This window comes from Pleurodeles waltl, chromosome 5, assembly GCF_031143425.1.
Source record: "Pleurodeles waltl isolate 20211129_DDA chromosome 5, aPleWal1.hap1.20221129, whole genome shotgun sequence".
Classification (NCBI taxonomy): Eukaryota; Metazoa; Chordata; class Amphibia; order Caudata; family Salamandridae; genus Pleurodeles; species Pleurodeles waltl.
The window spans coordinates 684,217,170-684,243,481 of NC_090444.1; the positions used below are offsets into that span (position 1 = coordinate 684,217,170).

The window sequence follows — 26,312 nt, forward strand, 5'->3', positions numbered from 1 at the left end:
CTCAAGTCATTTGGTTAATGCACCCACTGCAGAGGTCCTGACTGAACGAGAATGTCACAGATTACAATCCTGACATAGATTAGATTAGATCATTTGTAAAGCGCATGGCACATAGCTTTTTTACCACTTCATCTCTTCATATCTGCCAGGTTGATACAAACAAATTATGGCAATTTTTTAAGAATAGCACCTAGTTTGCAGCGCAATGAAATGGCAGAACCTGTATTACCAAGCACTATATTAAAAAAATTAGTTATTCCCAAACTGCCCCAAGACGCACCAGAAAAAGAACCCTAGGGGAGAGGATGTGGTGTAAGGGTCAGAGCTGCTGACTTTGGAGCTGAGGAACACAATTCAAGTCACTGTGCCGGTTCACCATCCTGTGATTCTCAGCAAATCGCTTAATCTCCCTTTGCTACCAAAAATTATTGTGTTCTTCTGTAATGTAACCGGTGCTCATGTAAAGCACTATACTACCTTTGTATCAAGTTTGTGCTACATAAAACTGCAAACAAATTAAAGTACTCCAATACATTTATGTCGAGTTTGAGTTACATAAAACTAGGGGAAAAAAATTCTGACATCGTTTTTTCACCTCTTCATCTTTGCAAGGTCGATGCAAATTAATTATAGTGATTTTGTTAAGAATGGCATCTGCTTTGAAGTGCTATGAAATGGCAGAATCTGTATTACCAAGCTTTATATTAAAAAATGAGTTATTCTGAGAGTGCCCCAACACACACCATACAAAAAACCCTAGGTGAGAGGATGTGACGTAAGGGCCAGAGCTGTTGACTTTGGAGCTGGGGAACATGGTTCGAGTCTCGACACTGGCTAAACATCCTGTGACTCTGGGCACATATCTTAATCCCCCTTGCTACCAAAAATGGATGTGTTCTTGTGTAACGTAACCGGTGCTCATGTAAAGTGCTGTAATGCCTTTGCGTCAAGTTCACACTACTTAAAACTGTAAAAAAAAAAAAAAAAGCACTCCAATACCTTCTCATTGAGTTTGCGCTACAGAAAACTGCACATAAATAAATAAATAAAAAAGAGCCCGCAGACATTGCAAAGAAACAGCAAGATTCCAGAAACCAAGGAAGACGAAGGAACAACATACTTCCAAGAGCAAAGCGGCGTGGCAAAAGAAAAAATAGTACTCCAAAACTAATCTATCTAGCCGATCGTGCATTAATCCATGTAAAAGGATCAGTCTCCAAGACGGTAACAAAACAGCCTCAAGGTGGGACAAATATAAAACATTTACCAATGACATCAAGGTATTTTTGAAAGCCAGGCCCAGGAACGAATGAATGTGATGGGCGTCGCTAAAGCCTACAGAATGGATTACAACAGGTCGAAAAGCAGCACTTGTGGGCTGCTATGCTCTACCCAAAAAGCTCCTGCTCCCATTCTGTTATTTATGGTAAATTTGCACTGTCGTAAAGTATTACTGCAAATGCCATACTACATGGTATCTTTCTACAGTGAATGGCTCATGATTATGCAAAGTGGTTTAATTGTGCCATTTTGGAAATTTCACATAACCCAGATCCCTGGAATTACACACATTACTCCAGCGTAATTTAAATTTCACTCCAGCCTAATTCTAACCATTGTTTTTCACCCACTCCACTATTCTACGCAGAGGCCCACCTAGTGGAAACAAGTACCTACCCTGTTCCACATGGAAACAGTCCATTCACAACCTTGGTCATCTCACCCATCCACCCTGTGGACCACTACTTTTTTAGATGAGAAATTTGGGATTTACACGCTCCAAATCGTATTGGCTAAGCAATGCCCCTGTCTGTGACTGTACTCCGCTCTTTTCAAGTTCTGGTTCCTTTTTCAGTTTTATTTTTTTATTTTTTACATTTTCTTTTTCGTTTTCTGTTCAACTTGTCCTGCTTTGTGCCTGTTTCACTTTTAGACCTTTATATATGTTTTACCATTTCTTCATGCTTCTTCCCCCTTTGATCGTTAGTGCTTTTCCTGCAGTTTATTTCAATTTCTTTTCCTTCTCTTTCTTATTATTTTCCACTGCTTTTTCATTCACTTTTCTCATTTATTCCTTTGCCTTTTGCTTGACCATATTTTTAATTTTGTTTCCTCTTTCTTCTCCGTTTTTGCTGCTTTCTCGTGTGCATTGTACAGTTTGCTGGAAAAATGTGAAAAGTGCAGCAAAATGATCTTCACAGATGGCTCTTGTAGAGGACGCTGTGCATTGCACACTGACCCACAGCAGTAATGTGCAGAAGAAACAGCCCAAGTCTGAACATCAGACTTGGTCCAATTTTAATGCGTCCATTTCTTACGATGATGGCATTACTCCTAGTCCTACTCCCTCGCCTTCCTTTCAACCAATGAAGCTTCCTCCCTTCCCCTTTTAAACCCCCCTCCCAACCCCACCACCTCCTGTACAAAAACAAGCCCAAGCAGCAACTTAGGCGGTCCGTACCGGGGGGGCGGGAGGGAACGGAAAGGAAGCCGAGGGAGTAGGACTATAATGCCGAACAAATGTTGAAGGAGAGGCTCAAGTGGCGGCCCTGCAAATTTCCACCACTGAAGCCCCCTGAAGCTCAGCCACCGTAGCCGCCGTACCCCTGGTAGAACGGCCCTGAATCCCCTGGGGAGGAACCACCTCTTTCAACGAATACGCCAACAGAATCAAGGATTTCACCCACCGACTTAATGAAGCCGTGGAAGGCTTCTCACCCTTCCGGGCCGGACCGAAATTCACAAAAAGCTAATCACCTTTACGGAAAGGAGCCACCACACGCAGATACTCCAACAATGCCCTGCGCACATCCAAAGAATGTAACCGAACCTCCTCATCTGAGCAAGGATTCTGACAAAATGAAGGAAGGATGACCTCCTGGCGAACATGAAAAGAAGAATTAACTTTTGGAATAAAAGAATGAACCGGAACAAGCACCACACGATATGGAAAAACTTTACAAAAAGGAAAAGAACAGGCCAAGGGCCCCAATTCCCCTTCAAAGAAAGATGGCGCAAGTCACAGTCCCCCAGAGGTTCAAAAGGGGCAGCAGTCAATGCATCCAAAACTAATGAAAGATCCCAGGAAGGAAAAGAACGTACAGGGCAAGGAAACAAATTAAGAAGCCCCTGAAAAAATCTAGGCATCAAATGACCCTCATCCGACAGATTACGCCAAGGACCCCTAAATGCCTGAATAGCCGCCCACTGCACCCGCAGAGAAGCCACCGACAACCCCAATTGTGCACCATCCTGTAAAAATTGCATCACATCAAAAATAGAAGTGAATATAGGATCCAATTTATGCCGGAAGCACCAAGAAGAAAAAACTTTCCACTGTCTACCATACGAAATCAAAGTGGAACGCCGCCTTGAAGCCAGTAAAGTAGAACTCAAAGCAACTGGTACCCCCAAAACCCGTCAAACCCCAGCGTTCAACTTCCAGGCCGTCAAGTGTTACCTCCTCAACGACCCCTTCGAGAGGCAAGGAAACTCCAGGGGAGACGGACAAAGAGGAAGAGGCCACATCCGACCGGATGCCATCAACTGCAGCAATGGAAAACAATTCGCCAATGGGGCGCAATCAAGATAACCCTGGCTCCCAGATGCCGTACTCTCAACAGAAAGGACCGGATCAGCTGAAATGGCGGGAAAGCGTACAAAAGGCCCCGAGGCCAAGGACACGACATCCCGTCCACCTCCCAAGCCTGAGGACAACGAAACCTGGAGCAGAAGCGACTGAGTTTCGCATTCTCCGGGGACGCAAACACATCCAACACCGGAAGACCCCAGAGACGAACAAGATGAAGAAACAACGACCTCCGGAGGGAGAAAAGTTGCGAGGAAGGAATCACCCTGCTTAGCAGATCCGCCCGAACATTGACCACCCCTGAATGTCGGTAGCCCGGAGAGAAGGAACCCATTCCTGAGCCCACACAAAAATCTTCCTTGCCAGACTGAACAAAGCCCTCGACCTGGTCCCCCCCTGTCGGTTTACATAAGCCTTGGCTACTAAGTTGTCTGTCCGAATAAGAACCGCAACTCCTTTCAGCGACACCTGGAAATGAATCAGAGCCAACAACACTGCCTTCAACTCTCGCCAATTCGACGACCGATTGGCCTCCAGCGGGGACCAAAATCCCAGAATCTGTGCCGACCCCATCCAAGCACCCCAACCTGAGAGGCTGGCATCTGTCGTTATCACAACTGGGCTCAGAGGGGACAAAGACACCCCTACCCGAAGATGATTGGACCCCAACCACCATCTCAACTCCCTGCGAATCAACCCTGACCCCGGAATCCGAGTCAGCAGAGAACCAGACCCTGGCGCCCACCTTCTCAGGAACCAGTTCATCAAGCAAAGAAGATGGAATCGCGCCCAAGGAACCAGAAATATTACGGACGCCAAATGACCCTGCAGACGTAACCATAGAAGCGCACGGGGGACAGACTGTGACACAACCTCCCTCACCAGGGACTGGAGTACACCTAACCTCTTTTCTGACACCGTCACCAAACCTAGAAGAGTCCGAAACTGAGCCCCTAGAAAAAACAGATCGTGGGAAGGGACCAAATCTGACTTCCCCCAGTTGATCAAAAACCCGTGGTTTTGCAGGACCACCAATACCCGGGCCACATGCCTCCGCAACAGGACCTGTGAGGGTGCATGTATTAGGATATCGTCTAGATAAGGATGAATAAACACCCCTTCTGAATGTAGCAGAGCCACCAGAGGGGCCAGCACCTTTGTGAAAATCTGGGGAGAAGACTTGAGGCCGAAAGGCGGAAAAATAGTCTGAATTGACAGCATGCGGAAATGCACCGTCTTGATCCAAGCATTCAAACCTTTCAGAATGAGAACAGGCCGAAAACCCCCTGACACCTTCTGAACTAGAAACAAGACAGAATAAGTGCCCGACCCCTTTCTTCTAGAGGAACACGGGAAATGGCCCCTTTGAGAAGTAAGTCTTGGACTCCGTCCAAAAACGCCTCTCTCCGTGCCCGGACCGCAGGCAGAGGAGTGGGACGCACCCCTGAATCTGGAGGCACCACATCGAAATCTATGACGTAACCATTGGCCACAATGTCCAGCACCCAATGATCGCTGACACTCTCCTGCCAAGCAGAAAGAAAGTGCCTCAGCCTTCCCCCAACCTGCCCTATGCCAGGCCCACATTGATTGTCAGGACCCCTTCTTGAACCCACCCCGATTCGAAGGAGCAGCTTTCTTAGGGGAAAAACGGGGCTGAAAACGACGTTTCCTGAAAGAAAAAGATTTTGCATCCATCTTGGGAGAAGAACGGGAATGGTTCTTCCACCCTTTGCCAGAAGCAGAGCCCCCTTTATAAGGCAAGGCATGCTTCCTTTCCTTAAACGCCTTGGAAAGCATGGAAGGCAACTGATCACCAAACAAGCTACGACCTTCAAAAGGCAGTCTTAGAAGAGCAGACTTCTCCCCAGGATCCGCCTTCCATGACCGTAACCAGAGGGACCTACGGGCCCCAATCAAAGCCCCAGATGCCAGAGCCGAAGTACGGACCACATCCGACGATACGTCCGCCAGCAACCTGGCCTGCTGCTCCATACCAGCCAGAAGTTCGGAGCACTCCGCACCTTCCTGAACAGCAACCGCCAGTTTATCAAAGTCCTGTACCAACGACTGGGCCGCATAAGCAGAATATATACCTGCTCTCAGGGCCAGATTCTCTGCCGCAAAAGCCCTCTTGAGACCAGAATCCACCTTACGGTCCGTGGTATCAGTAGGCACACAATCCTCCGGATTGACTGCCGTCTTGCCAATCAGGGTAGCCAAAATTGAATCCAGACGAACAGAGGGAGGTAGCGCATCCTCCCCTTCTAGTAAATAAAGTTTATGAAGGAATCGTGGAACTTGAGCTTTATCCACATCCTTCCATTCCCGAAACACCATATCCTTCACAGGTCCCTGAAAAGGCATGGCAAACTTAGAAGGCGTCTGATACTGAGGGAACAAGTGGGAGTCAGATCCCGTAGTCTGAAACACTGGAAAACCTAAATTGTCCCGTACATGTGACATCACCTCCCACATCTCTTCCCTGGAGACATATTTCCCCCCAGAGGAAGTAGATGGAGCATCCCCCTCCTCATCATCGGAAGAGGACCTCTCCGCAGTAGCAGGCGGATGTGTTACTTTAGACCGACTAGGCCTGGCCATCCCTGCCTGGAGAGCCCTAGAAACAGCCACCTCTATCATGTCCTGCACCTCCTCCCTGGACATGAGTGGCGCAGAACCACCACCCGGAACCTGGTGACCCCAAGGTGTAGACATGGCAGCAGTACCCTCCTCCCCTGAGGAGGAGGAAGAAATAATCCTGCGTCGTTTTGAAGGAACCTTCGGCATGTCAGTCTCAAATAGTACTACCACCTCACTGAACCCAACCTCTAAATATACTGGGTACAGGACCTCCCACAAAAAATCATTCAACAAATCAAAAAATACCAATAATCAATGATTTTACTTAAAAATGCGGGCAGAACGCCCGTCCTACCAGTCCTGATGCCCAAAATGCACACTGGCACCTCCGCGGGCCGAGGAACCGGAAATGGACGCCCCAGCCACAAAGAGCTGACTGACCGCGTCAGCAGACTCTCAGGACGCGTCTGTCAAGCAGCCCCGCCTGCTCGCAGAGACGCGACCGGCCAGAGCACACCTCGAGGAGCCCCGCGCCTCGAGGAGTGCAGGAAAGACGACCCCCAGGCCCCGCCGTGGAGGAAAAAGTGAAAGGTAAGTCTAGCGTGGGCTAGACAGAAAAAACAGGAGGTGGTGGGGATGGGGGGGGGGGGGGTTTAAAAGGGGAAGGGAGGGTCTAGGGGGAGGCAGGAAGACTCATTGGTTGAAATGAAGGCGAGGGAGGGACGGGAGGTAATGATGTTATCCAGCAGTAAATCTTACTTTGGATCAGACACAGAGCAGCGCTGCCATAGTGCACAGCACATCAGCTGGTGCAGTCATGGGGCTAGGCCATTGCTCATGCTGCTCCACCAAGAGCCTTGGTCACGTGACCAAAAATGTGCCTTGCATTTTTAAAAGCCTGACGTCACAGCTGTCAAGTTAAGGCAAACGTTTACAGCGCAGAACTCTGCCCTTCCAAGTTTCCAAAGAAACACGTTTTCAGATATGTGTGGGGAAGTCAAGAAGCCGCAACTAATTAATGCAACAAATACCAATGTTATCCAAGGAAGTGGACCCTCAAAGGTCTATTGCAAAGTTTTACACAAACTCATTTTAAACACTGGGGGCTTGATTTATGAAAGGTTAGCGCCACCTTTTCGTCATTTTTTTATGCAAAAGTGGCGTAAAGAAGGTGCTAACTTTTCATAAATCAGGTCATGTGTGTGTCCAGGCATTCCCTGGGCTTCACAGGTTTTTGCGCCGCCTTTCTACCAAGACTGTAAAGGTTTTCTTCAAGGATGATCTTTCCTGATACATATCACAGCACTTTGATGGCTGAACGTCCATACACACCTGGATGTATGCATCCTTCCTTCAAATCACCCATCCTTCTCAGGGTCGGATTTGGGGGGGAGTTTTAGATATTCGAACAATCACTTTGGAATATTTTGTTAACATACAATATAGACAGGCAGGGTATATGTGAGAACCTTTGGGGCAGTGATAAGGGAGAAGAATACATATAGGTGGGGGTACTAAGGGGCAGATTAATGGAAAGTGGTGCTGCACTGAGTACAGCGCCACTTTCCCTGCGCCCCTTAGCACCCCCCTACCACCACCATGTGTGCGCGGGTAGGGGCAATAGTGTCATTTTTTATGACGCTATTAATATACTCTGCAGGAGTAGCACCAAAATATTGGAATAAAGAATGGAAGCCCCCTTTTAATGCCTGATCTTGAGCAGATGTTAAAAGTGCCGTAATAAATGGCGCAAGGAAATCTCATTGATTTCCATGCACCATTTTACTGGCTCCCCTAACCGGGGAACGGCCCCTCTACATACATTATGCCTGGTGCAGGCATAATGTAGCGCAAAGGGTTACAGAGTGGCGCAATGCATGCATTGTGCCACTCTGTAAATAGGGCGCGGGGCTTCTGGCCTCGTTGGGCCACATAAACATCAAAATAAATGACGTTAATGTGGCACAAGGAGGCCTATAAATATGCCCCAAAGTGAAAGAAAAACAATATTTGGTAAATAACCAACATTTTTTAAGACTTTTATAACAGAGAGAGGGAGTGAGTGTGCATGTGTTTATGTCTGTGTGGAAAATGCCTTATGAAATCCGACAGTCATCTCACCAGACCCGACTGAGAGCAGCTGTACCCGACAACTGGCAGAAACTAGATGTATTAGGGGGGTGTAACACCCCAAGTACCAACGAAGCCACGCCCCTTATCGTCCTCTCAAAATACTTTAAATACACCTTGGTGCATGGGCCTGGAATCAATTGCTGTGTACCAGAATGCACTAAGTCGTAAACCTGATGCATGGACAAGTGCATACCTATTGGTTTCCTATAGTTGTCCCGTTTTTCTACTAGAACAACACTCTGGGGTTCCTCTTCCCTACATGGTGACATGTTTCATACCCTCACTTCCGCCTGCCCTGCTTCCCTTGTAGTAGTGCCCCTTTTTCTCATCTCTGGCGAGCACACTGTTGTGCTCAGTTATAGATCAGTGAGATACAGGAGGGAGTCCCTCAGCAACACAGGAACATAGGAATTTGGAGGGATCAGAAGGTGAGGTTAGAGAAGGGGCCAGTGTTTGCTAAAAATTATAGTCAAACAGAATATTTTCAAGCTGCATTCTGGTTTCTGCAACAGCTCGAATGCCCCACTCATCTATCAATCATATTGCACAGTGCACATCCATACTAAAGAACATCTGCGCTGTTTTCCACCTAATTTAATTTGCTGTGCTAGGCGCTAAATTCCAGTTGGTTGTACCTGTAACTTTGCAGAAAACAAGATTAAAACACGTTATCCCAAAAGCTTTAAAATGCACCCACAGTTCTTCTCATGGGTATGTGCTAACGGTACCTGCTGTAGGTCCCGAAGACGATACCTATTGGTTTTAAGTGCTTGTTTTTTTAAACTCTGATCAGTACAGCCAAAACCACCTTCCCAGCCCGTTGTTTTAACGTGAACATCTTTTTGTAGTGAATAGATGAAAATAAGTAACACTAGGGGGCGCACTTGGGAAACATTTCGTCTGTGTCCTTGGAGAATCTTGTTTACAGGTTGTTTGAACTTTAATTGGACCGACATGCAAAGTACAAAGAAGTGATTGTACTTTAGGGATCAAATGTGCGTGGCGCAGAAAGGAAATGTAAAATTCCATCGTTGTATCTTATATGTGCTCCCAACAAAAAGAAGGAATACTCGTTCTAGGATCACAGACTGTGTGTACCCAAGGTTCCATTATTAAAAAAAATCGTATATCTTCTCGAAACGTCTCTCTTAATTTAAGATAAAGAGGCAATCTGTTCTGAAGCCTGTGCTCTAGTTTGGACAGCTGACTTCACTCACATAACTAGCATTCACTGTTGCTAATATTCTGTGTTATTAGTCAGCGCGTGGCAGTTGGAATGCGTGTCCCCATGACCTCTGTGTTCTCTCTCACTGCACAGGTAAACAAGAAACTGCTGGTGCAACGCTCCTGAAGTCTTATCAAAAACTGAGGTGAGACTCGTGAAAGGGCAAGGTGCCCTGGTTTGCCGAAACTCACGAATCTACGCGACAATGATCAATAGTTAGCTCCTTGGCATCTTTACAGTACTTTTTTAAATTAAAAAAAACACACCATCCTTTACGCACAAATGCCTGGGGTGGATATATTGTTCAAGCTGTCTTCTTGTAGTTTCGAACATATAATGCCAAGATTTTTTAGATCAAAATAAGTAAAAACAAAAAAAAAAACACATAGAGGAAGCAGGGCAAGTGATAATGTAGTATGATGTGCTTCTAATATGTCTATTTTAAGAACACGTGGCAGCAGATCGATAGTAATGATTATAAAACTTTTTACCTACACCTTGGTGGGTCAAAAGATACCAAATGGGCTTACTTTTTACACGAGCAGCATAGTACGTTTTCTGTGCTTTTCTCTTTATTAAGAAGTCCACTTTCTTTATGGAGATTTGCAGATATATTTTAGGTCTATTAACATGTGAAAATGTAGTTTTTTTGTGAATTAATCTTGTCCTAGATCTGTCCTATACCTAGACAGTCCTGCTTTTATGTTCACACAATAAGAAAACCCATGATGTCAAAAGGCGAATGTCACCTTCTTTTATCCTCTGTCAAAATAAGCAAGTCTTGAAATGGCTGACGAGGGCAATGACCATTGAGCACTGTTGATGCTAATAGTAATATAATGCAAGCCTAGATCTTCTTTCGTCAAATCCATGTGAGGTTTAAGGTTCACTGCCATGAGTCTGGGCACACGATGTACACTGCCCTATTTCAGAGGACTATGTATAGCACTATACTCATAGACAGAATATTTTTTATGCACAGAGGGAGCTGTGTATATCTGATCATGCTCAGGTCACAGCTTTGGGGTCATTGAGAGGGTGGGACATAAATACATTTATTCACTGAAACAAACAAAGGTTAAAGTAACATTAAAGCTAGGTGAAAATTTCAGTGACAACGTAACGTTTTAAATCTATAAAACCAATGAAATTCTCCTGTTACAGTTATCCTAACTAACTATAACACGTGCTCAAAGGTAACGTGTAACATGCACCCTCAGTCAAACTGTGCCAAAGTTATTAGGAAAACAGACAATGCTTCTCCTATTGAAACGCAGACCTAACTATAACTCCACATTGTTGACTGCTACTGGGTAATGTCTGAATTGTGTGGCATGCGTTAAAGTATTACGTTTTTACATGAACTTCTCATCAGAACCATCTCTAAAACCAATAGTCTTTTAGTGCCTGATTCACAGAGGTATTTTTGCCCCTAAGTTAAGCTTCATTTACAAGCATACGCTGTATCCTACTCACAAAACATGAATTTATGCTCATAAATAAATTTAGTCACATGTAGTATTACACCTATATACTGTAGTTTAAGTTATGCAGATCTTCTCACAATGGTGGATCGGGGATGGTCCAGAATGGGGATCCCTGTCTAAATAGGTGAACACCCCAAACCTTGGTGGGTGGGTTAATGGATATTCACAAACATTTTTCAGCTACAGTCTCAACATAGATACGTTGAAATAATTTCTCTTTTAAGTGAAGGATGCTCAAGCAAAGGTCCCTATATTGATGGAGATGCAAATAAAACACACTTACAATTGTTGGGGTGTTGGTGGACGTTATTTGTCGATAAGTAGAAATTGTCCCTATCAAGAAATAAAACAAAAGTTCTGGAGTGCAACTGCACTTGGGCATTCAGTTTTCCTGTTTGTAAATGTACACCTGTCAAATTTATGTATGTATAAAAAAATAACATGGAAATACCCTGAAATGCTGCATCAGTTACAGCTTCACATTAGAACTGGAATTGTTTACAAATGCAGTTTATATGCAGGCGTGAGCTTATGTGAATTAATCTCAAACCAATATAGATGGAACACATCCCATTAGGCTCAATTTATTAAACTAATTGTAGTATCTGGCTCTGTAAACTTGTTTACTAACTCACCTGATCACTCAAATTTTACATGCAATATATACAGACTGCATGCAAACGTGACCTGTTTTATGGAAGCAAAGTTGGTTCTCCCTCATTTGTATTCTTCTCACCTTTCGGGGTGTATAGCATTTAGATGTAGTAGTGCTAGTTCAATTTTGTGTTCCAAAAGATGTTTATAATGGTACAATTTTGTCTAAATTGTGGCACTTTGATGCATAGTAAGGGTTTATATGTTTTGGAGAAGCCACAAAAAACAGCACAACCCCAAGCCTAACTTGACTGCTTCTTCCCTGCCACTGATGCACAGGTGGCCAGTGGGCCCACATGCAGCCATGGTAGAAATCTAAGAAAAATGGTGGGCTCTGGTGTTCATTTATTTATTTTGTTGAAATTAAGCAATGCTTGTCACAGGGATTATTGCCCAGTTGCCCCTGAGCTCCACAGGCCCTCGCAAACTTGTCAGACAAATACACTGACCTCCTTCTTAGTCCAAAGTGAACTCGAGCATTTCAGCAGTAGAGCATCCTCTGTCTCAGTCAGGGCATCCCTGCGTTCAACCCAAATGTGGCATCTAATCTCAGTTTCTCCACCACTGGGCCAGACCAACCCACCTTATGTAGCCTTAAGATGTAGGTGTTTTGTTCTCCTTGCAGTCCTGCTTAGGAATTCTCCTGCACTGGAATTGAAGGACCACAAACAGTTACTTCCCTGTGATTATCCAGCCCACGTCCTTATCTCTGCCACACCTTAACCTTGAAGCATCACACTGAAAGTCTGAGCCAGTGTTAAGAAAGGAGGAGCATGCAATGCATTCGTGTACCCAGCGCATGACAGAAGCAGGCATACTGAAAGGCATGACGCAACCAGCTGTTTGATGGGATAGAGGCACTTAATATGGCTCCTATTCAGTGCAGCAAAGAGTTACAGGCCTTCGATGACTATCTAATTCACACACTGGCTGGATGACCTTTGTAGGTTCAGAATCACTGATTCTAAAACTAGTGGAGTTTACTTACCATCTGTCCTCTTTCACTGAACAAGTACATACCAAATCTAGCAACAATAGCATATAAGGAACACAGATGCCCTTCTTAAATTAAAGAGAATTTTATTGCATCAAAAATTGTGAGTTGGATGTTCTGACCACTGTTGACTTCCTCATTAGCTCAGTTGTGTTTTCCATCTCAGTGGGCAATTTAAGGCTAATCATGCCGCTTATTAATCATGATTTAGGCACTGGTTGCCTGCAAAACCATCTGTCTGACGAATAGTAGTTGTTTCTCTCCTCGTTCGTCATCAACTTTGATCATATGTTGCAGTGATGCATTTTAAAGTGAGTGCATTGATTTCTTTATTTCGTTTTTTGGTTTATAAAAAAAAACTTACAATAAAAAAACATCGAACAGCCAATGGCAGTTTATTTGCACAAAATTAGTAAAATTGTAGTGCAAGTCAGCAATAAACAAATAAGACCATTGGGGGCATGGCTTGGCGCTGCAAGATGACATCTGCTTTTTAAAAGAACTCCCGTCTGAGCCTGTATCACCCTTGTCGATCCAGTAACTGGGATGCTGGATTTGGTACCTCGTCCATATTGATGTTCCCCTGATCACTTCCTAAACGGCACAATCCTTTTGGTCTGCAGTTTATCCGTCTTCTGGGCGTTCTTCCTTCGGCTTAGGATGCAGACACTATCTAGCATTAATCCTGCTGCTCGAATGTATGCCGATTGATCCCCTGGGCAAGGGGAGTTGCCCGCTCAGTTAATTTCCGTCACCCTGCTGCTGCTTGCCGGTCACCCTGCATCCCACTCAAGGCCTGACCACTTGGGTGGAATCGTAGACATGTGAGTGCATGAGACGGCCGGTTGGGGCTCGACACTGGAGAGGGTGGTTATTGAACATTGTCCCACAACAGTGAGTGGTGCATATCCTGCGATCTAGGACTAACTAGCTGGCAGCCTGTCCCTTTCCATGCAGAAAAAAGACAGTGCTTTATCACATCCTGCTGCTAACTCACCTCTCGCCCTTGCAAGCTTGCTATTTGAATTGCCCCCCATGTGCGGACATTCAGATTTTTTGACACGCTCTTGGGGTCTGCACAGTATTTGAAGGGCATGCACCTGTTTGATCTTTGACACTCTGCCCACCTAGAGGATTGAGATTTGATCTCTGGCATTTTCTACCTCATTTTAGGATATCTCTGGGAAAAAACACACCCTGAGCCTGAGGACTGCTTGTGTCCTCCATGTCCCCCATTTCCTCCTTTCTGGTACTGTGGAGTGAGGCAGGGTCCTCTTCCCACTGTTGGGTTTTGTCAGAGCTCTGGAAGTAAAATACCTTTTCTGATGGATACAACTACCTGTGGATTCCTCTCTCATTGAATTTTCCCCATGCGCCAGCATCCGACGGAACCTTTCTCCTAGCTTCAGCACGTCGACGAGGACGTCACAATTGCCCGACTCCCACGCAACCCCGTCTGACATCATACAGGCAACAAGAGGTCCTCGCCGGCGTGCTGACGTCAGTTCCCTTTTTTCCGTGCCTTCGAGCGACGGTTATTCTTCGAGGGAGCAACTGTTTCTGCTGCGTAGTTACAGTTACTGTTTCTATCGAAATATCACAGCGAAAGTCGGACTTTAAGCCTTGTAGAGAGTGCGGAGGCAAGATGTCGGTGACAGACCCACATGTGGATTGCTTGTGGTGTCTGAGCTCCGACCATGAAGTGGATAAATGTGAATCCTGTCAACGCATGAATCCTAAAGCGTTGAAGGAGCGAGAGGCTAAGCTGTTTTTGGCGAAGTCCAAAAAGAAGGAAAAGCGGCACCGGCGCAGATCTACATCACCAAAATTTCATTGAAGTCACTGTGACTCCCGGCGCCCTCGTGATTCTCGACGCAGTTCGAGTAGAGAGCGTTCACGCTTGTGGTCGCCTTCGGTTCGGCGCCGTAAGACATGGGAGGTTAGTCCCACCATCACTCCTCAGCCGCAGACGCCTCCCGCTTCTCCGACTTCTCCGCCGTCTCCGCCGCCTGTCTTCGAGGTCGTACCTCAACAGGATCCTGAGTTTTCACCTGCGCAATCTGAGATGCCTGGGCCGGCGCCGTTATCACCTCGGACACAGACTCCGCAATATCCATCGTTCCCGGCGCCAGGTGCTGATAGTTCCGCATTTCTTAATGCGATGTTTGCCATATTCCAACAGATGGCTCCGGGTGGTGGTCCAGATGGTCCTTCGGGGCCATTGGCTTTAATATGGGTGCTCTGGCTCCTTTACGACCGGCACCATTCATGCCCTTCCTTCCAGTGGGAAGTGCTGGCTCGGCGCCGGTTCCTTTGACGTCACCTACAAGGCCTGCGACTCCGATGAGAACTGCTGTTCCGGTGCCGGAGGGTTCTTCACCGTCTTGTCCTCTGCAGTCGGCGCCGAAGAAGCCCACGGCGCCGATGGATCCGGCGTAGGATGGATCAGAGGATCGGCGTCAGGCGAGGTCATCGACGTCGGCAGACGCCTTGTCAACGCCAAGGATCGAGGCCAGGCTAGCTCTTCGCCTCCTTGAAGAACAGGAGTATAACAGGCAGGCCTTGGAGGAGGGTGAGATTGATGAGCCTCTGACAGATCTTCATGGTTTGGACACTGCTAGTGGCTTGGACACTTCCCCGGAGTGGGACTTGACATCTCCTGGGGAATATACAGAGGAGGCTGCATCTTTCCACTCTGTTTTAAGAAAAGCAGCTGACTTTTTAGGCCTTCCCCTCCCTGTGGCTGAGGCGAAACCCAACATTTTGACGGAAGTGCTACATCCGGCCTCGGCTATTGCCGAAACTCTTTTGCCTTTTAATGAGGCTCTCCTTGATCCAATTATGGAGATTTGGAAAAAGCCAGTCACATCTATGGTTGTTAACAGGACAGTAGCACGTAGATATTGTGTGGCTCCTGCGGATCCAGGCTTTTTGTCGAAGCACCCGACTCCAGAAAGCTTGGTTGTGCAAGCTTCATGTTCCTCATGTGCTGCTCCAGGTTCCTTTCCGGGTGTTCCTTCGGACAGAGATTCTAAAAAGATGGACCAGTCTTCAAAAAAGACTTTCTCTTCTTGTAGTATGGCCCTTAAGTCCATGAATGCCACATGTATCTTGGGCAGATACATCTACGCCCTTATGGAGGAGGTCAAGACATCTCATTCTGGATTACCTCAGGAGGTGTTGGGCCTTTTGTCGGATGCTCAGGCTGCGGCGACCCAAGTACTCCAGGCAGGGCTGGACACAACTGATTCTGTGGCCAGGGCTATGGGAACCACTGTTGCTACGAGAAGACAGGCCTGGCTTCGTTCGTCAGGCTTCTCACCAGATGTTCAGTCGGCCCTGCTTGATCTACCCTTTGATGGGGATAAACTTTTTGAGTCAAAGGCGGACTCTGCCCTTGAAAGGTTTAAAGAAAGTAGCGCCACAGCAAAATCTTTGGGCTTGCAGGCCTACTCTTCTGTTTCTTCACGATCTTTCAGAAGGTTTAGGGGGTTTGGTCGTGGCTCCTCCTTTCGGGGCAGGTTTCAACAGCAAGCCGTCACTGCCCTCCCCTACAGATCTTATAGGGGAGGGGTAGGGTTCAAACCAGAGGGGCCACCCAGCAGCACTCTGCCTCTTCCTCTTCCTCTGGAGGGGTGCAGCACGGAAAGCAGCCTTAGTCATCCACCAATTCCCTTGCATACTACTCCTGTAGGGGAAAGGTTAATGTACTTTCTCCACATGTGGGAGGCAATAACATCGGACTCCTGGGTCACCAGTATTGTGGGGAAAGGCTATGCCCTTCCCTTTCGGGAGTTTCCACCCCCCATCCCGCCCCGTCCATCCTTCTGCTCGGAAGAACATCTCCTGTTGTTAGAACAGGAGGTTCTAGTCCTCCTTTCAAAGGGTGCAGTGGAGTTGGTTCCAGAGCAGGTGAGTGGTCAGGGTTGTTATTCAAGATATTTCCTGATCCCCAAGAAGGATGGTCGGTTGAGACCAATCCTGGACCTGAGGATTTTGAATTGGTTCCTCAAACAGGAAAAGTTCAAGGTGCTGACCCTAGCACAGGTGTTTTTGGCGTTGAACGAAGGAGATTGGATGGTGTCTGTCGACTTTCATATCCCAATACTCAAGTCGCACAGGAAGTATCTCCGGTTGTGGTGGGATCGCAGCACTATCAGTTTGCGGTCCTTCCGTTTGGTCTTACTTCAGCACCACGAGTCTTCACGAAGGTGATGGCGGTGGTTGCGGCAGAGCTCAAGAGGAAGGGGATAGCGGTATTCCCTTACCTAGATGATTGGTTGATCAAGGCCGGAACTCGTGCTGCGTCACCTGCAGTCAACAACCCAGTTGTTGTTCGACCTGGGCTTTTCGGTGAACGTGCCCAAATCTCACCTGGAACCCTCTTAACGTCTCCTGTTCATAGGGGCGGTACTGGACACAACATTGAATCGTGCCTTTCCTCCGCCCCAGCGGATTCAGGACATTCAGGCGTTGGATCCAGTGTTTCAAAGTGGAGCGGTCATTCCAGTCCTCAAGGTCCTTCGTCTGCTCGGTCTGTTCGCTTCTTGCATTCTGTTGGTCACTCATGCACGCTGGCACATGAGGGCTCTTCAGTGGTGCCTCCGAAGGCAGTGGTCTCAACACAAAGGGGATCTCGAGGAATCGGTACAGATTTCTAGAGACGCTGCAGCGGATCTTTGATGGTGGGCTGCGGACGGCAACCTTTCCCAAGGAAGGCCATTCTCGCTGCCTCCTCCATTGGCCACTGTGATAACGGATGCTTCCACTCTAGGGTGGGTAGCTCATCTGGGGGACCTGGAGGTCAAAATCATTGGTCTCCAGTGGAACAGATGTTTCATATAAATCTGTTGGAATTGCGGGCGATACGTCTGCCTCTCAAGGCCTTCCTCCCATCCCTTCGCGGTCAGTCTTTCCAAGTCCTAACGGACAACACTACCGCGATGTACATCAACAAGCAGGGAGGAGTAGGGTCGTATCTTATCTGCAGAGAAGCTCTTCGGCTGTGGTCCTGGGCAAGGGACCATCGGATTTGCTTGGTAGCAAACCATCTGGCCGGAGCCTTGAACGTGCGTGCAGACCGTCTCAGTCAGCACATCTCGACCGATCACGAGTGGCGGCTTCATCCAGATCTAACCCTGTACATCTTCCAGATGTGGGGATTCCCTCGGGTAGATCTGTTTGCCACTCGGGAGAATGCGCACTGTCCGTTGTTCTGCAGCCTCCAGTATCCGGTCCAAGGAACTTTGGGGGACGCGTTTCAGATGTCCTGGTACGGCCAGTTGCTTTACGCGTTTCCCCCCATACCCTTGATTCCTCGGGTTCTGAGGAAGATTCGCCAAGACAGGGCCCAAGTCATCTTAATAGCTCCGGATTGGCCAAGAAGGGTGTGGTATTCAGATCTTCTCCAACTCTCACTGTGCCCCCCGCTCCATCTCCCTCACAGGGCAGACCTCCTCTCACAATCGCAGGGGAAGGTTTTACACCCCCACCTCCAGAGCCTGCACCTTCATGCCTGGAGATTGAACGGGGCAACTTGAATTCCTTTTCTCTCCCACCCGAGGTGGTGGATGTTATTTTATCGGCCAGGCGACACTCCACCAAATCTATCTACGCTAGCAGGTGGGCTAAATTTGTGAATTGGTGTGGAGAGAAGCAAATTGATCCTTTGCGTGCCCACTTATCGGACATTTTTTCTTCTGCGTTATCCTTGGCGCAGTGGGGTTGTGCAGTTTCGACAGTTAAGGGCTACTTGTCTGCTCTGTCAGCCTTTCTGTGTCTCCCCAACCAACCCTCTTTATTTAAATCCCCAATAGTTTTGAGGTTTATAAAGGGCCTGACTAATAGATATCCTCCCACTCCTTTCATTATGCTTCAGTGGGATTTGAACCTAGTTTTAACATTTCTTATGGGATCACCGTTTGAGCTGATGCATTCTTGCCCCTTAAGGCTGTTGGTTCTAAAAACTGTTTTCCTTGTTGCCATTACTTCGGCTAGAAGGGTGAGTGAGCTACAGGCTCTTTCTGTTAAGCCCCCGTACACATCCTTTTATGGGGACAAGGTGGTGTTGAGGACCAAGGCTGCTTTTTTGCCGAAGGTTGTTTCACCCTTCCATATGGGTCAGTCTATTACACTCTCCTCTTTTTATCCTCCACCTCATCCTTCGAAAGAGGAAGAAAGACTGCATCATCTGGACCCGAGAAGAGCACTGAGCTTCTTCGTCGACAGGACGAGGGAGTTCAGATTGGAAGATCAGCTTTTCATCGGGTACGTGGGAAAGAGGAAAGGAAAGGCAGTCCACAAGAGAACACTCTCCAGGTGGGTCATTCTTTGCATTAAGCTGTGTTATTCTCTGGCAAAGAAGGAACCCCCTGTTGGAATAAGAGCTCATTCCACCAGAGCTAAGTGGGCCTCTTCGGCCCTGGCTAGAGGTGTTCCTGTGGTTGACATCTGCAAGGCCGCAACTTGGGCATCCCCCCACACTTTTGCGAAGCATTATTGCTTGGATTCGGAGGTGAGGAGGGAAGGCCATTTTGCACAGTCGGTGCTGCAGGATTTCTTGGTCTGACCATTCAGGCACCCTCTAGGGAGTGCGGTACTGCTTTGGGACTCTATTCAATGAGTGAGGAATCCACAGGTAGTTGTATCCATCAGAAGAACAAGTTACTTACCTTCGGTAATGCCTTTTCTGGTGGATACACTAGCTACCTGTGGATTCCTCACGGGCCCACCCGCCTCCCCGTTGCCTGTCTGGTCTTTCCAAGATTTCCTTGGGTGAGCACCTGTATATGGTTGATATGTTTATACTGATGCAGAGGTTATACATGCATGTGTTTATATATATATGTATATATCTATATATGTGTATATATTTATTATTGGATTTTTGTATATTGTTTTATATGAATATATTTATGTATATACATATTTATATGAATGTTTTTCAATTCGATTTAATTAAATATTATGGTATAAGATTTTATTTGATGTGTTCGTATCAAATATGTTTTGTTGATATTTACCTGTTCACCTCAAAGGCACGTAAAAAATGTTGATAACTGACGTCAGCACTCCGGCGAGGACCTCTTATTGCCTGTATGACGTCAGACGGCATCGCGTGGGAGTCGGGCAATTGTGACGTCCTCGTCGACGTGCTGAAGCTAGGAGAAAATTTCCATAGGATGCTGGCGCATAGGGAAAATTCAATGAGTGAGGAATCCACAGGTAGCTAGTGTATCCACCAGAAAAGGCGTTACCGAAGGTAAGTAACTTGTTCGTCAGCTTGTTGATCCGTAACTAAGGACTTGCATTTACTCTGCTGTGGTAGCGACAATATTACACTCCTGTCTCTGTCACACATGCCTTTAGAGGGATCTGTTAACATCCTTCGATGCCTACACTTTCCAAACACCTGGGAGTAGCGGATTTCCCACACTTTTCCCTAAATTGACATGCTCGGATCTGATGTTGCTCATACTTCCCCAGAATTCTTCAGGATACCTGCTGAACGAAGGTTAGCACATTCTGGGAACTAACTCGATTGCAGTGGCTGTGTCCCCTTTCTTGCCTCATCTAACTTCTGTCTGTTATCTTCATCGGGTTGTTCGTGGTGCAACCAGGAATAGCGCTTGATACTACGATTTCTACCTTTCCCCCTAGATAGGGAAACTTTGGATAGGTAAGCCCTTCACTCTTCCACAACTTCTACCATGACACGTTAGAAGGGAAAAATGCATGGTGTACCACAGCGTAGCTGACCATGGAGGTTTCAAGCGGTATCACTTCTTCAGCCGAAAAAGTGGATTGAATTCTACAGGCTATTATGGAAACCAGAATTGTGATAGACAAGAAACATGACACAGGGGGAGCAGAACCTGGCCTTCTATGCAACAACTAATACAAATTACCAGAATGGGTCAAGAAAACTGAATCCTGATTACAAGAACTGTGGCCCAAATTAGTAGATATCCAACAGCAAATGGCAGACCTTTTAGATAGAATCTGGTTCCTAGAGGGAAGGGGGGAGGATATGTGGGATAGCTCCCGCCACAGCAATACTCAATTTGGCCTCCAAGAAGGGCCTGAGGGCCCTGCTCCCACTTCCTTTATCCAGGACAGGCTGTCGAGCTGTGCGGTACCTGAGGATCTTTCTGATATTATTTAGTGGAACAAGCCCATAGAGTCCCTGTCTGCAGGCCTCCACTGGGAGATCCTCCTAGGCCAATGGTTGCCAAAATCCTAAATGTCTGTGACAAAGATCTGCGTCTGAGAATGGCACAATAATAAGACCAGCTTGCCAGTGATGGGGCCCATAGCCTCTTCGTCCCATACTACACACTTGCAATGCAGTGCTGCTGCAGTTTATTCATGGAGGTTAATTACATGAGCATTAAATACTCTGGCGGAGGCCTGGCAGGGCGGAACATCAGGGCTTGGAGCCACGGCTCTTGAGTGGTCCTCCACCACAGCTCTGAAGAATGGTGCACCATAGTAGGCACAGACACCCTCACAATGCGGTACTTCCAATGCGCTTATGCTGATCCATGCACAAATGGAGAGAATTTCGGCCCCCTCTATGGCTTCCCAACAGCCTCTGGGGACTTTGACTCAGCTTCATTTGGCAGTGACTCACTATTGAATTCAACTCCTTGAAGAGTTTAACAGCTGCCACCTTACCAGTTGTCACGCCACAAACAACAGATGATATTGTATAATTATGCCTACACATTTTGCTGTTACAGCTCCAGTATGCTTCTCTGAGTCTTCGTAATCAAATATTTCTGGCATGCTTATGCTTATGGCGCACAGTTACCAATCATTATCTGTACTACCTTCTGTTTCAGAAAATAGTGTTTTTGAAGTCCTTTACAATATTCATTAAGGTCGAAAAACTTTCTTTGAATTCTTATGCTATTAGTTGCTCTTTCGGATGATACTTGTAGCTGTGGTTCATGAAGTATACTTCTTTAGACCATGCGGATTAATAGATGAGCCTTGACTTCCCCTGGGATGTTCACTGTATTAGTTAACTTCATCCTTAACAGTTCATGCCATTCTATATACTCGAGGTATACCAGGTCTCTGGATGTGTTTTTCAAGCTGTCTTCATGTGGTTTCGAACATAGACTGCCAAGATTTTTGAGTTCAAAATTAGTAAAAACAAAACCACCCAAAAAATAAAAATACATGGAGGAGGTAGGGCAAGTGATAATGTGGTATGCCTAGATACCTCATTACTGTTTTCCTCTACCAGGACTAATTGACTCGATAGGGTTAACCGTTGAATGCAGTGGACAATTTCGTTACTTTTTCTGGGTGGTTAGATGTTACTTTGCTCCCCTAGGGAGGGGAGTTGGAAAATGTTCACAATAAGGGCTGGCTGTTCTTCATCGTGAGGAACTGCACTGGAGAGACACTAATCGGGCAATGGGTTCGTCCAAACTACTGCCCTTGGAGCGTTGCTTTAACGTTATCTACTCCTTCCCTTTTCCCTCCGTTAGAGAATGGCAAAGCAAACATTTCTGATATGGTATGTCCAGTGTATGAGCTCTCCCAAGAAACATTATATTTTTCCCTCCTTCCTTAAATATAGATGTACTCATATTGTCGTACTATAAGAAACACATTTGTCACAAAGGGAAGAGACTATACTGCAGAAAAGCTGGAGAGACAATGCTATTTCACAGATTTTTCTCACTTCACCTGATGCACATTGATAAGGGTAAAGCCTTTGGTTTCCTCAAAATCAACTGAAACGGTCATTGATAGTGAAGGGAGATAAGTCTTTGTCAAGAGGCTCTCAGACGCTGTGCCCATACTTTTGGGTAGTGTCTACTTCCAGAATGTGGGTCAACCTGAATTATTAGTGTGTCTTTCATGCCTTCTTCTGCGATGGCCTCACCTCCAATACATTATCAGAGGTGGTATTAATAGTGGTTTAGACCTCAATTTTGGCAGCTCTCATCCTCCATTGCCTTGCACGCTTACCCGAAGTAACACTGAGCAATTGGCACAATGAGTTGCATGCTGGAGGTTGCTGGCTGTCTGGAGGGCTTTACACCATACTGCACAGGAATATTCCTTTTACTCTCTGTCTCCCATGACCTCATTGTGTCTCTTGACCACTTCTTTTGCCCAATGTCCATACATCTCCTGACATTGAAACTGAATACATTGGCAGCTTCATTTCAGACCACAACCCTTTATTATTGCAAATACACTGGGGTAGATACAGACCACCAGACCCAATTTGGAAACTCTAACCTTCACTTGTGGCATGCACTGCTTTTCAGGGACAGATCAGAAAAACCATTACACATTATTTTGATGAGACACTACCACAATGCATGCAGCACACCAAGTGTGACACCCTTGTGGTGATATTGAGAGGGCAGTGCATAGAGTCACTCATTGGAGCACATCAGACACTTGAAAGGGAATTGGAAAACATTGAAAATTCACTGAAAAGCTCATAGTGGGGAACCCAAACCATTGCTGCCACTAAACCTGCACTTTGCTTTGATACCGACCGACACATGTAACTCATGGAGTCACTATGTAGCATAGACTATAGACAACAAATGGGGAAATCCCACGCAGAAGCAGATCAATTCGGCAGAGAATTACCATAGCTAGTTAAACGAGGTAAAGCCACTTCCCCAGTTGCTGATAGTAGACTCCTACCAGATAAATTAGTGTACTCCCTGGAGGCTATCCATTTTGGTTTTTCTAATCAAGCAAAGCACTATACAACTCTATGACTGGCCCTAACTAGACTCACATTACAGATTTCCTGAAGGAGCTGGCTTTATGACAGATATCAGCTGACCAGCTCAAGCTGTTAGAGTGCTTAATGACTGAGCAGGAGGTCTGCTGCGCGATATGAGATTCTACAATACATAAAACACCTAGGCTTGATGGGCCACCGACTGAGCTTTACGGAACCTATCCTGACCTTTTGGTTGTTGCGTTATGTGTTATATGATGAAGCAATTGAAAATGGAACCCTTATGCTTACTATGCGTGAGGCCCTTATGGTCTCCATCCCAAAACCAGGTCGTGACCTCCTTGAAGGCACCTCATATAGACCTCTGGCTATTTTGAACAATGATTACAAAATATTCTGCAAAGACATAGCATAGTGCTTATTAGCTCTTCTTACTATCCTAGTCCAGTCAGGCTGGCTTAATTCTAGGACGTTCTACATCTTTTAACATAAGTCGATTATCTTCACTTATGGCACTTACTCCATTGCACTGGGAATACACCGCCTGCTTAGCCATAATTTGGAAAAAGTATTTTCCCATGTTAAATTGGGAATGCATTTTACTGTGTTCCACAAAATTGGCCTAGGTTGTAAAGAATTACCAAAATGATCACTCTACTATACATTAACCCATGAGTCAGAGTCAAGATTGGTCAACTCAATTCTGAACCTTTCTACTTTAGGAGAGGCACGCGTCATGTTTGCCTATTTTCCCTCTCCTATGGAGCCATTAGCAATATGACTTCGCCAGCTGATAGATGACTGGGGTTTTGTGCATGATGAAGAGGCACTTATAGTGTCTCTTTATGCCGAAGATGCCGTGATCTACATCACAGATATCCGCGACATGTTGACAGTAACACAGCTGCTGAGCTCCTTTGAAATGATCTCTGGGCTCAAAGTGAACTTGAGTAAGTCCTGTCTCTTTCCCTTAACTCCAGAATGCAACGTGCATGATGCTATCATAGAGGGTCACCATATCAAACCTACCACTTTCCGATATTTAGGTGTTAATACATACCACTTTACCAAAGACTTGATTGATGGCAACATGATGAGAGCAGTGTTATCACTCAGATCCCAGATTTCGTTCTGGAGCAATTCTGTCCTGTCAGTACCAGGCAGAGTAGCCCTTACAAAAATGATAATGCTTTATTATTTCTCTAATTTGCCTGTCTGTCTCCCATGGAGCTGTCTCTTACTCTAGGTATCATGATGTGTGATTTGATATGGACCAATAGCAGGCACAGGTTGTCTTTGTGAAATGGAAGCTCCCCACGGATCACGGAGGCCTGGGAGCCCTACATTTCGAACACTAAAACTTAGTAGTACAACTCCTCCAATAGCGAGCCCATTCGCTGGCTGGCCTGCATTCATCTGAGTGACTAGTGCAGGTAGACTTGCTTTTAAAGGCAAAGGGCCTGATTTAGATTTCGGTGGATGGGTTACTCCGTTACAACTGTGATGGGTAGCCCGTCTCCCAAAATCTAAACCCCATTAAATCCTATGGGATTTAGATTTCGGCAGACGGGCTATCCATCACCGTTGTGACAGAGTAACCCGTATGCTGAAATCAAAATCGGGCCCAAAATACACAAACTAATTATTGTGCACTCCATCTTAATCAAGCCATTCAACAGAGTAGTATGCATATCTCATGCTAGCTACTGCGAGGGTTGAACTTCACCCCACAGACTATCCCATATGTCCTTGAAATACCACTGGCAGGTGTCCATTATTTTAGACGAAAAATGTCTGTTCGTACAGCCAAAGCTTGAAAAACTCAGGGGTTATCTCTGTGGGAAACCTCTTCCAAGGCAGGGTTCTTATTCTGTCTGAAACCTTATCGAACAGCTTGCCTCCAGGACAATTTCTTCTTCATAAGCATCTCACTCTAACACTCACCTCCACTTGGGTCATAATAGATACAAACCTCCTACTCACCCACTAGTACATACATTATTTACAGTAGGAAGAGAACGTAAGCTAAAATCTTGGTTAGTCAAATCTATCCCAGTTCAGACTGGGGAGCCATTGATATCATTGCAATTTAAATTGGAAACTGATAGAGGCCACACATTTACTCAGGAGGAATGGGAGAAACTGCTTGTTCACCCACACAAAATTACAAGAAAGGCCAATTTCCAGTACATACATACAACACAGTATTCTGCCATTGTGCCTACTTTATGCCTAACAGGCTAAGTAAAATATATGTGGCTTCTAGTTCTAACTGCCCCCTCTATTTTTCCTGTGGAGCAGGTCTAAAGCATATGTTCTGGGAATGTTCGCTGGTTCCTACATGCTGGGAAGACATTTGTACTATGTATTAGTCATTACTGGCCAACAAGACCTCTATAAACTAGAACAGTGGTTTTCAGCCTATGGTCCCAGGACCCCTGGGGGTCCACGAAGCCTCCCAGGGGGTCCGCGACTGCTTAAGAAAATAACTAATATTAACAGATTAGAACCCAGATTTATACTCTGTTTGCGCTGAATTAGTGCCATTTCTTTTTACGCTAATTCAGCGCAAACTTAACTCCATAATTATATTTTGACGCTAGACTAGTTTAACTTAAAAATATTGGAGTTAAAATCATTTTTGGATGCGTGAACCCACCTTGCGTCAGTGAGATGCAGGGTGGGCGTTCTCATCCAAAAAATGACTCAAAGGCCCTAGCGCCTTATGTATCCTCTTGTGCAAAAATGGTGCACAGGAGGGAGGCGGGCCTAAGTAATGGCGCTAAATCTGCTTAGCTCCAATATTTAACGCCGGGGTCAGGGCAGCCGTTAGAGGACCTGGCGACCCATTTCCATGGTCAAACACCATGGAAAGAGCCCACAGGTGCCCCCCCTAAGCCCCAGGAACACCCCCACCCACA

General features: G+C 46.1%; 1 protein-coding gene across 2 annotated transcripts in view; it reads left to right on the forward strand.

Moving 5' to 3' along the window:
• SYTL3 (synaptotagmin like 3) overlaps nucleotides 1–26,312 on the forward strand; it is a 459,450-nt gene that overhangs the window by 155,625 nt on the left and 277,513 nt on the right. For both annotated transcript variants that reach the window (XM_069234590.1, XM_069234589.1), the window contains exon 5: nucleotides 9,624–9,675. In XM_069234590.1, the coding sequence (XP_069090691.1) occupies nucleotides 9,624–9,675 (52 nt within the window). The remainder of the gene's footprint in view (nucleotides 1–9,623; nucleotides 9,676–26,312) is intronic.